The following is a 15,936-nucleotide window of genomic DNA, read 5'->3' as shown; positions in this document are numbered from 1 at the left end:
AGATTTAAATCACAACACTGTGAAACCAGTGTTCCCTCTTGTTATTATGTGTGGAATTTTTCTACAGCAAATACATTGTCATTCTGGGAATTCAAGCTCTCCTGGAAGAAGCAAAGGAACAGCTCTCATTTGCATGTTTAATTTCTGGAAGTCACCTCTCAGCTAATGTCCTGTCTTTCAGCTAATGTCTTGTCTAGGAGAGCTCAAGGCCGATCATCTCCTAATGTAGAACTGTCAGATTTCAAATTACGAACTTGAACAAATATACATTTTGCCCCTAAGTTTGTTCATAGGTATGGGGTTTTAAACGTATCAAAATATTGTTTCAGTTAAACTGAAGCAGTCAGCAATGATTCAGGTGGTAGGAATGTAACTTACAGAACACCTATATAATTTTACTTAGTTTGGGGCAAATTTGCTATGGTCGCTAGCATGTTCATTTGGAGAAGTAAATGCAGCTTGGACTTAAAACAGCATTTCATTTTTTTTTAACTTTTGTTCAATTTTGAGGGTGAAAGTATGAACTTGAAATTATTGGGAAAAATTGGGTTTTGGAACTGCAGTTATCTACAGATTTCAATTATATGCTACCATTTCTCCGTTACTCCCTAGGAAAGTGAAAGTTGGATATATTAACTGGTTATATTACCTTCAGTCCAGAAGCTTTTACAGACAAGTTTGAGCTTATCTACTGCTTGTGAGTTTTTTAAAAGTAGACCTTATGCCCTGAAGTTCTGGCTCTGCTACTTGCAATGTTATCTGTCTCTTTCCCTCCACATTCTCCCAAAATTTTCATTTGTTTTCCAGTTTCAAGTGTCTTCTTGAGGAGAACTAAAAACTCTCTCTCAACTAACCTCTCTCCTGCCAAAAACCAAAAACAAAATAGTAGAACCCCAAAAAAGTTAATTTAAAAATATTAATAGGCTCTGCTTCATTACATAAGCTATTCATCTGGTGTGTTTGCATTCTATTTTAGAGTTTATAGAACTCTGTGCTTTTTATATTCACATTTAAGGGACATCTTAGGACGTCACTTTTTGGATTCATGAAAAATGCCACTCTTGATTAATCTGTGGAAGTCAGAAGAAAGGATATGCAATACATAGTCATAATTGTAAGCTTACGTGTGCACATTAAGATATTATTATACCTATAGTAGAAACCATTTTTAGAGATCCTATAAAGCTCACATTTTACTTAATGCTTAACGGACTCTCTATGCATAACTATATTTCTGTTTCCACTCTTTAGTCACTGCTCCCTTCCTCAGACCTCAGGAATTCCTCAGACCTCAGGACACAAGTATGCATTTGTTTTTTTAGTTCTGAAAACTGAAAATAGCAGCTGAAATATTAAACCTGACTTTCCTTGCCTTTGTGATACATACAGGTGGTTCAGCATCAGTGGAAAGATAAACAATTAAATCAGCACGTTTACACACGTGCGGAGACTGTGGTGACCTTTCAGGGTTACATGAAACAGTACAAATCTGCTTTATGGCCATTTTAAACAAGAGGTTAAGAAATGGTATTTAAACAGGAGAGAGAAAGAGATCATGTTTATTCTGTCACAAATAAGTAGAAAGTTGTCTCAAATGCTCTTGCAAACAGAGCATATTCCAGTAACCAAAAGCATTCTTAATAGAGCTACACTCTTCAGTCCATGGGTAGGGTTTCTGTAAACTTTGGAAACATACCAATGCCAAATTATTACCTTCAATTCTGAAAACAATTTAATTGAGGATCTAAAATGTGTCAAGAGATTGTGCCAAGTGCTGGAGATGTAAAAGGGACAATCTCTAAAAGAGTGTACTCACCCCTGACTACCTTGTAGGAGGACTGATCTAGGAACCATAAAATGACACCAATAGCCCATTCCTATCGCCAGAGACCTCAAATCATTGGAACCTAGGCATCTGTACATTTTTAAAGCCCCTCCAGGTGATTCTAATATTTAGCCAGAGTTGCGATCCATATGAAGTTCTAGGATCTCATATTCCCTTAGAGATAACACAAAGATACAATAATAATGCAGTAATACTTTATATGCAGTTTGAGGAGTCCCAAGGACTACTAACTCTCACAGACAAGAGCTCAAGGAAGGCTTCACCAAGGAAGTGATGCAAAACTTATTTTAGAATTCTAAGTGGCTATATAGCCAGCTGGCACTTCTTGAACAAATGCTATGTGCCAGGTGTTTTTTCCCTCTTTTTTTTTTTTTTGGCATGGGTAGGTTCTGGGAATCAAACCCAGGTCTCCAGCACGGCAGGCAAGAATTCTGCCACTGACCCACCACTGCACTGCCCTGTGCCAGGCATTCTTGACTGCTCCTCTACCAATCCCCAGAAGTAGGTGTCATTAAATGCATTTTGCTGATACAGAAACCAAGATTCAGGAAGGTTCAATGACCTGCTGAAAATCACAAAGCTTGTACATAGTATGGCTGGGATTTAAATCCAGGCTCTCTCCCTCCAACTCAATATAATTTTTGAAAAAAAATAAAAGAATGGATTTAAGCAACTTTAAATTATATGTCTAAGATGCTAAGAAGGGCTGCCCTGAAACTGCTGTTATGGTTAAGATATTTGAAGAGTGTCATGTTTTATTGCTTGTTTGTCCAATCAATTTTAATATTTTTCTGGGACTTTTAATACATGTGAATATTTTACTTTCCTCCAAAGTTGACCTACTGGAAATTCAATGATAGTAAAACCTTACAGGAGAGCAATTTCTTCTTTGAGTTGAAAGTAATCTGAATCCTTAGGAGATTCAGCTTGAGCTTTCCAGTGCCCAACATGTGGTATATCTCTACAACATCAGGCTATCAGTTACTCTCTTGTTCCCTCTTTGATGTGCATTTTATGTTGTAAGGTTTATGACCTCAACTATAAACATATGGCAAAGTAAGAGTTAACGAATTAGTCATTTCAGCCCAAATGTTCCAATCAGTTATGCCTACCCACACAAATATCTGCTAATGTGGCCCAGATCTGCAGCTCTTAAAAGTATCTTTGATATTAAAAACTATAGGAAACAAGTGGTATTTTAGCTAAATACCTTCAGACCTATGATTTAAGTCTGCCTTACAAGACTTTTCAGAGAAAACTTTAATGACAACAAATCTTATCAAAGAAAACAAGGATATAGACTAGAAATTATAGTTTTATTCTTTTATATTTGTATTAACTGGAGCCAAAGATGCCAATAAAATTCTCACCCTAAAATCACATCACTCACATATATGCTGGGATATTTATCAATTTAACTCATGATATTCATTCTGCCTGAATTTTCTTCTTCCTTTTCCCCTCATTAAATTTTCCTGAACCTTCCAACTGAACGTGTGCTTCTCACAGGCTTCCAAATTATCCCAGCTCTTTCTTTGCCTCTCCCTTGGAACATTTACATCCTAGGGCACTGAGCACATGGCAGGTCCTTACAAAGCATTTGTGGGATGAACATCAACTAGGTACAGGTGAAATCCTGACAGGGTTTTGACCACAGCTTCAACAGGACTCTCTCTCCTGCCAACACTGAGTTCCGGGCCTTCACTAACTCTCACACCTCTCAGAGAACCAGTAGATTACTGCATAAGCACTGCCACTGGAGGCAAGAGACCTGATTCTCATTTCCTCTCTGCTTCTAACTAGCCACACTGCCTTTGCCAAATCATTTACCTCCCCTGGCTTTGGTTGTCTCCACTGTAAAACTGGGACCAATTGTGCCTCATTGACCTGGAATGATGATTTTATAAAGTCTCTTTAACCTCCAAACTGTGACAGATATTTGCCTGGACCAAACCTCATATGAAGGGTCCACGTTGTTCTCTCATATGAACAAAAGTTTACGGTAAAACACACAACTTCATTTAAAGGTGCTGGGAAAAACATAGGTGAAGGCAGACTCACAGTAATCATCTGATTTAAGCGAATGTAATATATTACACTGATAAGCCTTACGTATTATCATTATTAACATTCCTAAATGCTTACAAAGAACCCCCAAGCCCTGTTTCTTACCTTTTGATTTCCTGTCATGGTAAGACCGGCCTCGATAATGAGACGTGTCCAAATACAGATTCTCAAGATCTTCTTGCCAGGATTCCGGATTCAGGTGCTTGAGCAGATCCTCCACAGTATCAAACTCTGCAACTGTTTTGTCCAGAGCTTCCACAGTGAGAGTGGGATCCGTTACTGATGGAGAGTGATAGGATACCCCCTAAGAGTGACATACAGCTCAGTGTACTCAGAAAAGGTCCATTGCTATGAAGTACGACAGTCATACAACTATATGGAAGGAACACAAACAGCTTCTGTTTATAAAACATCATATGTCTAAATACCATGTTAACATACTCGGCCACCGTCTTGTTGAATGCCTAAATAAAAACAATCAGTTAAAGATAGTCATGAACTACTTTTGGAAATCAAAGTCAAGCAGATAGTGAAACCCCTAGTTCACCTGAATTAGAATCATTTAAAAAGATATAGGTTATATGGAAATATCAGAGCTAAGTTCATCTCCTTTCTTGACTGCAGGTCCCAAATCATCCATATCTTTATCAAAAAATAATGGTGAGAATTTAAATTCTGAACTTCCCCATACAAGTTCTGCAGAATTCCTTCCCTTCCACACATTTAGCCTCCCTGTCCCCCTTACAAGTCACTAGAATTGCAGGTGTTGCTTTAGCAGTGTGTGACTCTACTCTGGGGGCATCTTGACAAAACTTGGTACTCTAACCATCTTATTTACTGTCAACAAGGATAATTAACCATGAAACTGGCTCTCTTGACTTAAGAGTGGAAGACTCACATGGGAAGCTGGAAAAAAAAGTGCTGTAGCTTACTTGTGATTCCAGCTGCCATTAAAATATTCTCACGAATACTCTTTAAATGAAAGCAAAAGAAACAGTCACGGAATGTCTGGAAGGTGTTATCTATTTTCTTATCAACCTCATATAGGTTTCCAAGCATTTATTGTACTAACTCTTGTACAATCTAGAGGTAAATGAGCCATGATTCAAACATCACTGTAAAAATTCATGACCCATTAACAAGGAAATAGCACACAGCCTCAAATGATTTCTAAATATCTTTAAAGACACTGCCAAACAAATAAGATTGCCCCAAAGGCAAATAGCTCCTATCACCAAAGGAAAATGGAAATTAAGGTAAACTTGGTTTCATGAAACTTAACTGCAGTATCCTATTGAGAAATAATAAGTGCTACACAGTCAGACAGCAAAACCCACATTTATATTCTCACTCTCAGGCAACGTTTCACTCTTTAGCCAATCAAGGTCCAAGGGTTGTAAGAGATGCAGTGATCACCCATTCTTAGAGGAATGGTGGTCCCTCTTTAGCAAAATGAAGGGATGTAATGCATTAATCTACCATTGCAGCAACAGTGTAAGTTGGGGGTAGTTTTTAAATATATCCTATAGGAGCAAGGGAGCAGGGGGAAGATGGGGATGGGGAGGAGACATGGGATAGATTGGTGAATATGTCAGACTAGCTCTTTAATCTAAGTGTATGTATCAGGGGCAGGGTGTTATTGTGAGGTGAACCCTGATTGAAGCACATCACTTCTATCTTTCATATTACCTAACTCAGCACTAAAGTTTTGACTTATATTGTCTGGATACTCCATAATTTTCCAGGCTCATTATTCACCAAGTGATTTAGAATTAAGCTTATACCACAGTAGCCTAGGATTAAGATCCCCCCAAAATTAAAATGAGCTGACCAAAGTGAGGCATATGGCAGCTCAAAAATCTTTGAAATTAAAATGCTTCCCTCTTCTTTTTGAAATAAAAGCAGAGGCATCAATCAAGTCATTCCCATACAAGAGGTAGCTTTCTGTATTAGGATTGGGGAAAGCAGCTGTCAGCAGCTTACTGAGGATGCTCCTAAAAGTGCCCAGAGTATGACATATACCCAGATATCTCTTCAAGGGAGAGCTGTGATGGAGGAAGTCAGGCCCATATGGGAGGTGGAGTGGGGAGGGAGTGGATTCCTTCTAACATGAGGCTGAAGGAAAAATCCAAACCATAGGTAAAATGTAAAATTGTTCTTTTGAATGAGCTTTACCACTATTTTCAAATTTTGAATCAGTGCAATTGACGGAAACAACGATGATAGTTAAGATTTATTTATGAGTGATTCATTGATCTAATAACCCCCCAAAAACATTGTTTCAGAGCTAAGTATTTAAAAACTATTTTTGAGAGAACTAATTGGGTGTGCGTTCTTCAATAACACTGTAAACATGATCTCATTCAGACTGTTATATATTTATAAAAATCAGTTTTAAGCTTAACTGAATTACTTTAAAATAAGGACTTGTAAAAAATGCCCTGCAAACTATAAACCACTTTGAAAAATAAACCAAAGTACAGTCTGCACAGAAGTTAACGATAGGTCCAAATGCTCCTATTCCTACCCAGATGGTTCCTGAAAAGCAGAATGGTGAAGAAAGACATGGGGTCTCCCTGTTCTTGCTAGAAAACTACATCATCTGATCAATAGATACTTCTTAGAACTCAACGCAGTAGAGTTTCCAGTGGATACAGATGAAGGGCCGAGATTCCCAGATATTCCAAGTGGGCAGGACACTCCTTCTCTTTTAGAGGACCTGGATTAGCCTAAATTAACTAATGATCCTTTAAGGCTAGTAATTTTTGCCCACAGAGGGAGGAACAATTACACTATCCTGAGCTTCCACATTTAAGATGCTCAAGATGTTTGAGATGCCCTAGGAAGCCTAACAGAATAGCACACTAGGTCTCGGTTGCAAGAGCTGCCACTGGTATCTATATTAAGTTGTCCACCTAAGAGCTGCTAACTACCCAAGCCTCTTGCCTGGCTAGGTTCAGAACATGTAGTATGGACTGTTCAAAATAAAGAAATGAATAAAACACTCTTAACATCACCAGTCGAGAACTTGCCAATCTATTGATCAGATGATGTAGTTTTTAGTCTAGCAGCCAGACCAGGTAAATTAAATAATCATAGACTCCATCACTGAGAAAATCCTGCCACATGAAGAAATTGCTTTAAAATCCCCAAAGAGCAAAAGAGAGCATTTCACTCTGGGGGAAAAAAATCAATTCTGACTCAGCCACACAGACCTACTTTAGAATCAGGGGCAAGCTTTCTCCATGCTCGTAACATTTTTATGAACACCTACGTTTATTATCTTATACTTTATTGCTACATAACTGCTACATTGGTGTAAACAAGTTCTCTTTTTGTGAAGAACAGATAAGGAGACAGAATACTGAAAAATGACTACATTTGGAGAACAAATGGGGGCATGAACCATTTTATAGCTTCACGGTGAGTTATGTTTTATTTTAAAGTCAAATGGAACACATGCTTGATTTGCACTTAAGTTACTTACTATAAACACTGGAATATTTCAAGTCTGAAAAGATCCTTGAAAATGCAAAGGTTAAACAGCCTCCCCTGAAATACTCAAAAAGCTATTTCAAAATTTCCCACTTGAGCCTGGGCCATGGACCAGTTTGATATGTTTGATTTGTCTGGACAGTCCTTTAGTTGGAAGGTTCTTCTTTGAAACTGACAAATATTTAAGTCATTGGTTGTCCTATGTGCCTGCAATGGTTACTGACATAAATCCTGGAAACCTTTCTGAAAGAGAAGAAAAAAGGGTGTTCCGACATAACTCACTGTAGCCTTAATGAAATGGAAGAAAACATCTTGCTTGGAATCCAGCTTTTGGTCAAGCCATTGGTCCTTAATGCAGCTGAAGTCATACTGGGCTGACCTTAGTTATTCTATCAGTTTCCTTCACAGGCAGCAGACTAATAAATTACTCACTGAGATAGAGCTTGTGACGGACTCCCAGTTGGTCTCCAAGGCTGCTGCGGGTTGGAAATCTTCCTAGAAGGCAAAGAAACATCCATGTGATTTAGTCAAATCTTCGTCCAATTCATGATGTGCATGATTTCAACATTTCTGGCATCTGAATCTCCTTCCAACTAAATGACAACAGGAGTAGGGGCTGCATTCCTGCTGAACAGGTCACAATTTGTCTTAAGCACCTCTCTTCAAGAACCCTTATGATTTAAGATACCAACAGGTACATAAATCTTTACTTGGAAGCCCGGTGAAACACACAATGAGCAAAGAGGAGAGCAAATTTTATTAGCCATCCACTGGCTAAGTGATCTCAGACAATCGACTTAATCCCTCCAAGTTATCACTTCTTCATCTACACGGAGAGCTTAAGTTAAAAGGGTGACTTTAATGATTGAGGGTGTTAATTATGTAATTATAACTGATACTTTATATGTGCTTAATAAAGAGCAGTAATTATTGTCATTATTAATGTTTATCTGGTTTGAACTAAGTTCTGCTTCATGTTCAATCCTGCCTGCTGAGCTCATCCCCACTTCAGTAATCTTTTCCATGATAAATGAACTGACAAAAGGGCTGCACCCGATTCTATCAAGAAGTGTCAGGAAGAATGGCAAGGGGAAGGAAATGACTTTGGGAGTGACAAAGTACTACCTATGAGAGGAAAGACGGTAAAGGGCAAACTTGGTAAACTTAGAGGTCTCAGAGAAGCCTTAAAAGTTTTGGGATAGCAATGGACTTCAGGGAAAGAAACTTCTCATAAAAGGCAAAAGTTCTCTACAATTTGTTTCTGACTTTCATGTTAATTGGTCTACCACCAATAAGTTTAAAAAACCTACTAGGCAGGAACGCTGATTCTATCATTTTTTTACATGTCAACGATGGGTTCCTGACCCTGCTAAAATAAATCACCCTGGTGATATTGAGAAAATTTTAAGTATAATAGCTTATTTACCTAAGTATACTTACTGAATAAGAGCTAAATATCAGGTCCAAATTTGAGCAGCAGGAAGTGCATTTGTTAATTGTTCATGATGAAACTGGTTTATATATAAATGTTTGTGTGGAAGAAAACTTAAGTTTGCCAAAATAAAAAGAAAAGGATAACTGAGTCAAATGCGAGGTTCAAAGAATGAGCATCTATTAAAGATTGACAAGACATCATTATTCCAATCTTAATCTCAGGGAAAGGTAGGAAAAAATCAGAAGGGTGCTTGCTGAACTCTACAAGACAGAGTATACATGAAAAGAACATAAAATTCCAAAACAGAGTGTGCAAACACAGGAAGGCTAGGATTTGTGAGTCTTCATAAACCAGTCTGCAAGTGAAACTAGGAGGGAGGCAAGGAAGCCAATGGCCTCTCCTTAGAGAGACTACTGGTGGCAGTATACATGCAAGGAGAATAAAGACATGAGTCATCCTCAGATGACAATATTTGTTTTCACCCACTCATTCAATATTCATTGAACACCTACTATGTGACACATTTGAAGCTGAGAGTAGAATCACAAAGAAGTAAGAAACTATCATTGCCCTCAGGGAGTTCAAAATGTAAACACGTAAGTAAACAGGTGCAATAAATATTTGCAGGTTCTCGATAACAGTCTAATAAGGATACTATGGGAGACAGGAGACAATTCTCCCAAGAGAGGAAGTGGACCAGGAGAAATGTCAAAAAAGGAGGTGATTCTTGAGCTGTTTTGAAAGATGGTGTCATGGTCAGGTTCATGTGTCAACTTGACCAAGTGGCAGTTGGGCAAGTGCTGGCTTGTCTGTTGCGATGAGGACATTTCATAGAATTAGATCATGATCACGTCAGCTGCATCCACAGCCGATTCCATTTGTAATCAGCCAAAGGGGTGTGTCTTCTGCAATGAGTGATACTTAATCTAATCACTGAAAGCCTTATAAGGAGGATTCAGAAGAGACAGGCTCTTCTGTTTTGGCTGGTGAGCCTGTTCTGTGGAGTTCATCCAGACCCTCCATCGGAATTGTCGGCTTCACAGCCTGCCCTGTGGATTTTGGACTCTGTGTTCCCAAGTCACGTGAGACACTTTTATAAATTTAATATTTGCGAGTGTTCCCTGTCGATTCTGTTTCTCTAGAGAACCCTAACTAATACAGATGCTTACCACAAAAAACATTGGGTAAAAGACACAAAGGGGCAGACTTTCAGACGGTACGAAGTAAGTATAAAGAAAAAAGAGCAAATTACTGGAGAAAGTTAATAAGTCATTTTGGATGGAGTGTTTTTGAGGCATTTCTGCAATATCCAGGTAAAGATGTTCAGGAAGCAGCTTGCTATATAGGAATGGATCTAGAGAGAACTGAACTTGAGATAGAGATTTGGGAATCACCAGCACAAAAATGGCAGTTAAAGCAAGTGATGGATTAAGCTGACCAAGTGGGAAAATCAGAAAAGGGACAATCTTAAAATGTTGGAACTGGAAATAATTTTAAGATTATCTAATCCAGTGCCTTCATTTTAAAGATAAGTAAACCAATTCTTAGAGAGATTAAATACTGTGCTCTGTGTTCTATACTGGCAAAGTTAGGGCCATGATGGCTCATTCCTAAGTACAAACTGTGTGGTTATCATACTATATTATATTCAGCTTGGATAATTGTCTGTTGAGAGAAAGAAAGACGGAATGGTGTCCAAAAAGGGCATCAATAGCAAAAAAAAAAAGCATAAAGCAGAGCACTGGTGGAGGGTTCTGTAAATATTCTTTCGAAATATTCTTACTATTTATACATGATATCTCTATTCACTAAATTCTGTTTTCAATTTATTTTCTTGCATACATGAATAGCAAAAAGTTCATTAAGCATTTTTAAAGATAAAAGGGCCTTTCATATGCAACAACCCAGACAAACGTGACACAAGGATGTTTAGCTTCTTCACTGTTTGGGCTACAAGATTCCAGTTAAACTTTAACAGAATGAAATGATAAAGCATTTCATTAAGTCACAGATAAAATGGAAATTTATGTTCTCTTAATAATATGAATTTTAGACATTTAAAAGAAGTCAACCTTCTTTTATCTTACTTCAAAGATTTGCCATTATTTATAAATGACATATTAAAGTGAGCTTATAAAAGGGAACAATTTTGCTTATAAAAATAAACTTCCAAGGTTTTAGTCCTGGAAGGAGCATCTCAACATGGGAATGAATACAGAGAATTTACCTTCTAAATATATCCTGAATATGACCATTGTCGATGTCTTCCACCACGACCTCCCAGTTCAGGACACCAGCAAGTCTCCCAACAGCCTGTTCACTTCCTCCATGCTTCCACTCTTGAACTAAGGTCCACACTCCACATGGCAGCCAGAAAGATCTTGCTTTAACCATAAATCAAATCACTTCTAACCTTTGCTTAAAATCCCTCAAGATGCCCCGATAAATCCCAGAGTGATTTGAAAAGTGAATAAAAAAGTATTTGCAAAGTTCCTTTCAGGGAATGACGAGAAAGGGGGAAAATTCAACTTCCCCAAGTTGAATTCTTCATATTCTCACAAGCAGTGCAGATAACCAAAGCTATAGGCTGAGCCCCCAATCTTGGGGTTTGTTCATATGAAACTTAACCCCACAAAGGATAGGTCAAGCTTACTTAAAATTAGGCCTGAGTCACCCCCAAGAGAACCTCTTTTGTTGCTCAGATGTGGCCTCTCTCCAGCCAACGCAGCAAGCAAACTCACTGCCCTCCCTTGTCTATGTGGGACATGACTCCCAGGGGTGTGGACCTTCCTGGCAATGTGGAACGGAAATCCTAGAATGAGCTGAGACTCAGCATCAAGGGATTTGAAAACCTTCTCAACCAAAAGGGCGAAGAGAGAAATGAGACAAAATAAGGTGTCAAAGGCTGAGAGATTCCAAACAGTCAGGTTATCCTGGAGGTTACTTTTACGCATTAAATAGATATCACCTTGTTAGTCAAGATGTAATGGAGAGGCTGGAGGGAATTGTCTGGAAATGTAGAGCTGTGTTCCAGTGGCCATGTTTCTTGAAGATGATTGTATAGTGATATAGCTTTCATAATGTGACTGCGTGATTGTGAAGACCTTGTGTCTGATGCTCCTTCTGTCTACCTTATCAACAGACAAGTAAAACATAGAATAAAAATAAATAATAGGGGGAACAAATGCTAAAATAAATTTAGATTGAAATGCTAGTGATCAATGAAAGGGAGGAGTCAAGGGTATGGTATGCATACATTTTTTTCTGTTGTCTTTTTATTTCTTTTTCTGAATCAATGCAAATGTTCTAATGATCATGATGATGAATATGCAACTATGTGATGATGTGAATTACTGAATATACATGTAGAATGGAATGATCAAAAGTTAAGAATGCTTGTGTTTGTTGTTATACTTTTTTTAAAAATTAAAAAATTAATAATAATAAAAAATCCTTCAAGAGATTTCCATTGCTCTTAGGATCTGGCCCTATAAGATCCGACCATTGCTTGCGTTTATGACCTTCATCTCATGATGTTTCTCTCTGATTTGATGCCCTATGTTTCCTACTTACTCCATTCCCTCTACAATCATCTTGTTACAGTCTTTCTATAACACTCCAAGCTGCTTCTCCTATTAGCTCTTAGTCTGTTGCTATTCTCTCTGCCTCAGATGCACATTCCCAGAATATTCCAATGGGTAGCTCCTTGTGACTTAGTTCTTTATCCATATATCAATCTTTAGAAAACCTTTCTTGAGCACCCTACTTCAAATACCCCAACCCTTGGTCACTCTATCCACTTAACCTACTTAACTTTCCTTACATCATTTAAGGTTCTCTGAAATGATTTTGCTTGTATTCTTGTTCATTTCTTCTCTCACCAACTAGAATATATCCTCCAGAATGGCAGGGCCTTGTTTATTTTGTTACCCTCTCCATCCCAATTTCCTAGCAGAGGTTTTGGTATACATGCCAACTTCTCTGCTTCCCTGCATGCACAGTGGGGTGATGTTCAGCCTCTGGGCACCAGCCTAGGGAAACTAGTAGTTTATAGCCAGAGCCCATTCTGATTCGCTGGTACCTGTGTCATACTGTTTGCAATATACTTTCAATACCATCATGGGTAGACTGCATGTTTTTTCAAGTTACAGCCTAATTGAAGTCAAAGTCTTATGTCTTGGTGTCTCTTAAGCACAGCACTGCCCTTACTATTACCCTAAGAAATGATAAAATAGAAAGGTGAATAATCATTCAAAATGCATCAAAACAGTCCAGCTTACAAGGAACGCATTTCTGCTACTGTCACAAGAAAGTCATATAAACGTTTTAAATTCCATGTTCCATTCTTTCAGGAGAAGATAACTATTTGCTAGCTCCAAAAATGCATTCTGAATTCAGCCCTTGATTTTCTTACATTCCCTGCTCCTCAACTGCTTAGTATAAAAAGCAGTATGTTCCATCCTAAATTTAAGAAGCTGATATTTTGGTCACCGCCTCCTCTCTGTCCATGTGGAGTATCTTAGCACTTAGGTGCTATATGCACCTTACTAATGCCACCTAGAGTTCCAATGCCCTCCTCTGGGAGATGAGTAAACTGAAGCTCAGAAAAACAAATGAATTGCCCACCATCCCTAAACTAATTATCATTGGAGTCAGGATTGGAACTCAGTAAGCTGTTGAGTAGTTTTTACTCTCCTGCTTTTTCTAACTTGACAAAGTAGTCTTACATAATGTATCATTCTCTATATATAGACATCTTAATTTCTATGTCTTTCATTTTATAAGAATTATATTATTTAAAAATAATAATTTATCCTCAACTTATACATCACATTAAAGAAGTTCATAATTATATTTTGGCAGGGAAAGTCATTATTTGACATTTTGAAATGATGCTTACTCCCTCATTCTCTGCATTTTCTTATTTGGAGTAGTTTAGAAAACACAGATATGGTTCTCAGATATTTGCTCTATAAATAGCTTAATATCATAACATAGTTTATATAAGAAAAGTGTTATAGACTGAAAATATTGAAGGTGTTTAAAAATAAAATCACAAAATGACTATAGGAAATTACAGAAACATATTTATATAATCATAGTATGGAAGAGATATTTTTAAACATCACTGCTAAAGCCAAAAAAGAAAAAATTTCGATATTCCTCTCATATACAAAATGTTGTATAAATCTAAAAAATACCAAAGAAAAAGTTGAAAGGATAATGATGAACTAGCCCATATAATAGATTTACCAGATATGTAACATAATTAAAATATAATGAACTTTTGCAAATGAAAGTGTAGGTTACAAAAGTATATGGTCTATATTACACAATTTTGCTAGAAAACATGTACAGATTTCAGATTGAAACAGAATTTAAAATATATTCACAGCCCTGCCCAGATCAAGATCGCAGAGTAGGACATTTCAGAGCTCTGTTCCCCAATGGAAGCTTTGAACAACCAGCAAGAACTAGAAGAAACATCTCTCTCAAAGCTTCAGAAAATACTTCAAGGACGTAGTAATAGGGCAAGTGCCAAATCAGGAAAAAGACAAATTAGAAGTAATAGGATCTTATGGTACCCTGGTTGGCCCCTTTCCCACCCCTAAATGGCTCCATGCAGAACTCATCCTTGAATTCCTACAGAAGCTAAAAGGCAAATGCATAAAATGCAATGATTAATTAATGGTTTTGGACTCATAATGAATAAGTACTTGTAATAATTAGTTCAGGTGTCAACTTGGCCAGGTGATGGTGCCCAGTGGTTCTGCTGCCCATGGAATTCATCTATGGTTGATTACATCTGTGGTCAGCTAAAGGGAATGCCCTTTGCAATGAGTGCCATTTTAATTTGATTAGCTGGAGCTTTAAAAGGAAGAATCAGAAGAGAGAGAACAGTTCAACACACCTTAGCTCAGCAGAGCTCAGCACAGCCTGGCACAGCCCTTCACAGCCCAGCACAACTTGGCTCAGAGCTCAGAGCCAACGTTTGGAGATGCAGAAAGGAACTGGCCCAGGGAAAGCCGTTTGAATCCAGAAGCCAGGAGGGAGGGACAGCAGACATCATTGTGTGCCTTCCCATGTGACAGAGAAAGCCAGAGGAAAGCCAGTTGCCTTTCCTCCAAAGAACTGTAAATTCCTAACTAAAGAAATCCTGTTTATAAAAGCCAGTTCATTTCTGGTGTATTGCATTTCAACAGCATTAGCAAATAATACGTAAACTATGACTAAAACTATATAAAGGTGGGAGGACAAAGGGGTGTAGGAACATAGTTTATCATGCTATTTAAGTTGTTAAATTGATATCAAAAGAAATGAGATTGTTATAGATACAGGATGTTAAATTTAAGCCCCATGGTAACCACAAAGAAATATCAGAGAAAATGAAAACTCACAAAGGCAGAAAATAGAGTACAAGTTAAAAGGGGTGGGGGGCAGGAACAAAGAAGAGTTTATGTAAAAGGAGTACAGGGTTTCTGTTTGGGGTGAAGAGAAAGTTTTAGTAACGGACGGTAGTGAGGGTACTGCCACATTGTAAATGTGATTAATCTCACTGAATAGTGTGCTTGAGAGACATTGGGAAGAGAAGATTTATGTTGTATACATATTTCTACAATTAAAAAAAAAGAAAGAGAAACTAGAGATACTGACAATTAAATGCAATGCATAATAATGGATGAGATCTAAGAAGAGAGGCAAAAAGGCTCAAAAGGGCATTATTGGGACTTAAGAAAAATTGGAATACAGAATGTAAGCTTTATATCAATGCTAAATTTCTTGAACTTACATAACTCCACTTAAAGTAATTACATAAGTTAATATCCTTGTTGTTCATATGAACCGTCCACGGAAGTATTAAATGTTCATGGTGTATGATGTGTACGATCTCCTTTCAAATGTTCAGGATGGATAGATAGATAGATAGATAGATAGATAGATAGATAGATAGATAGATAGATAGATAGATAAATGGATGGATTGTTGATACAGTAAAGGTGGTAAAATGGTTAAAATTGGTGGATCTGGGTATCTGAGGGTGGGTGGTGCTATGTTGGCATTCACTGTATGAGGTTTGCATTATTTCGCAACT

At 37.7% G+C, this 15,936-nt stretch overlaps 1 protein-coding gene across 2 annotated transcripts in view; it reads right to left on the bottom strand.

Moving 5' to 3' along the window:
* Positions 1–15,936, bottom strand: part of PDGFD (platelet derived growth factor D) — a 228,869-nt gene that overhangs the window by 21,716 nt on the left and 191,217 nt on the right. For both annotated transcript variants that reach the window (XM_077113110.1, XM_077113108.1), the window contains exons 4-5: positions 7,841–7,903; positions 4,019–4,217 (exon numbers count right to left, since the gene is read on the bottom strand). In XM_077113110.1, the coding sequence (XP_076969225.1) occupies positions 4,019–4,217; positions 7,841–7,903 (262 nt within the window). The remainder of the gene's footprint in view (positions 1–4,018; positions 4,218–7,840; positions 7,904–15,936) is intronic.

This window comes from Tamandua tetradactyla, chromosome 8 (assembly GCF_023851605.1).
Source record: "Tamandua tetradactyla isolate mTamTet1 chromosome 8, mTamTet1.pri, whole genome shotgun sequence".
NCBI classification, from domain to species: Eukaryota; Metazoa; Chordata; class Mammalia; order Pilosa; family Myrmecophagidae; genus Tamandua; species Tamandua tetradactyla.
Note: the sequence above shows the minus strand (reverse complement) of the source record. Positions and strands in the feature narration are given on the sequence as shown.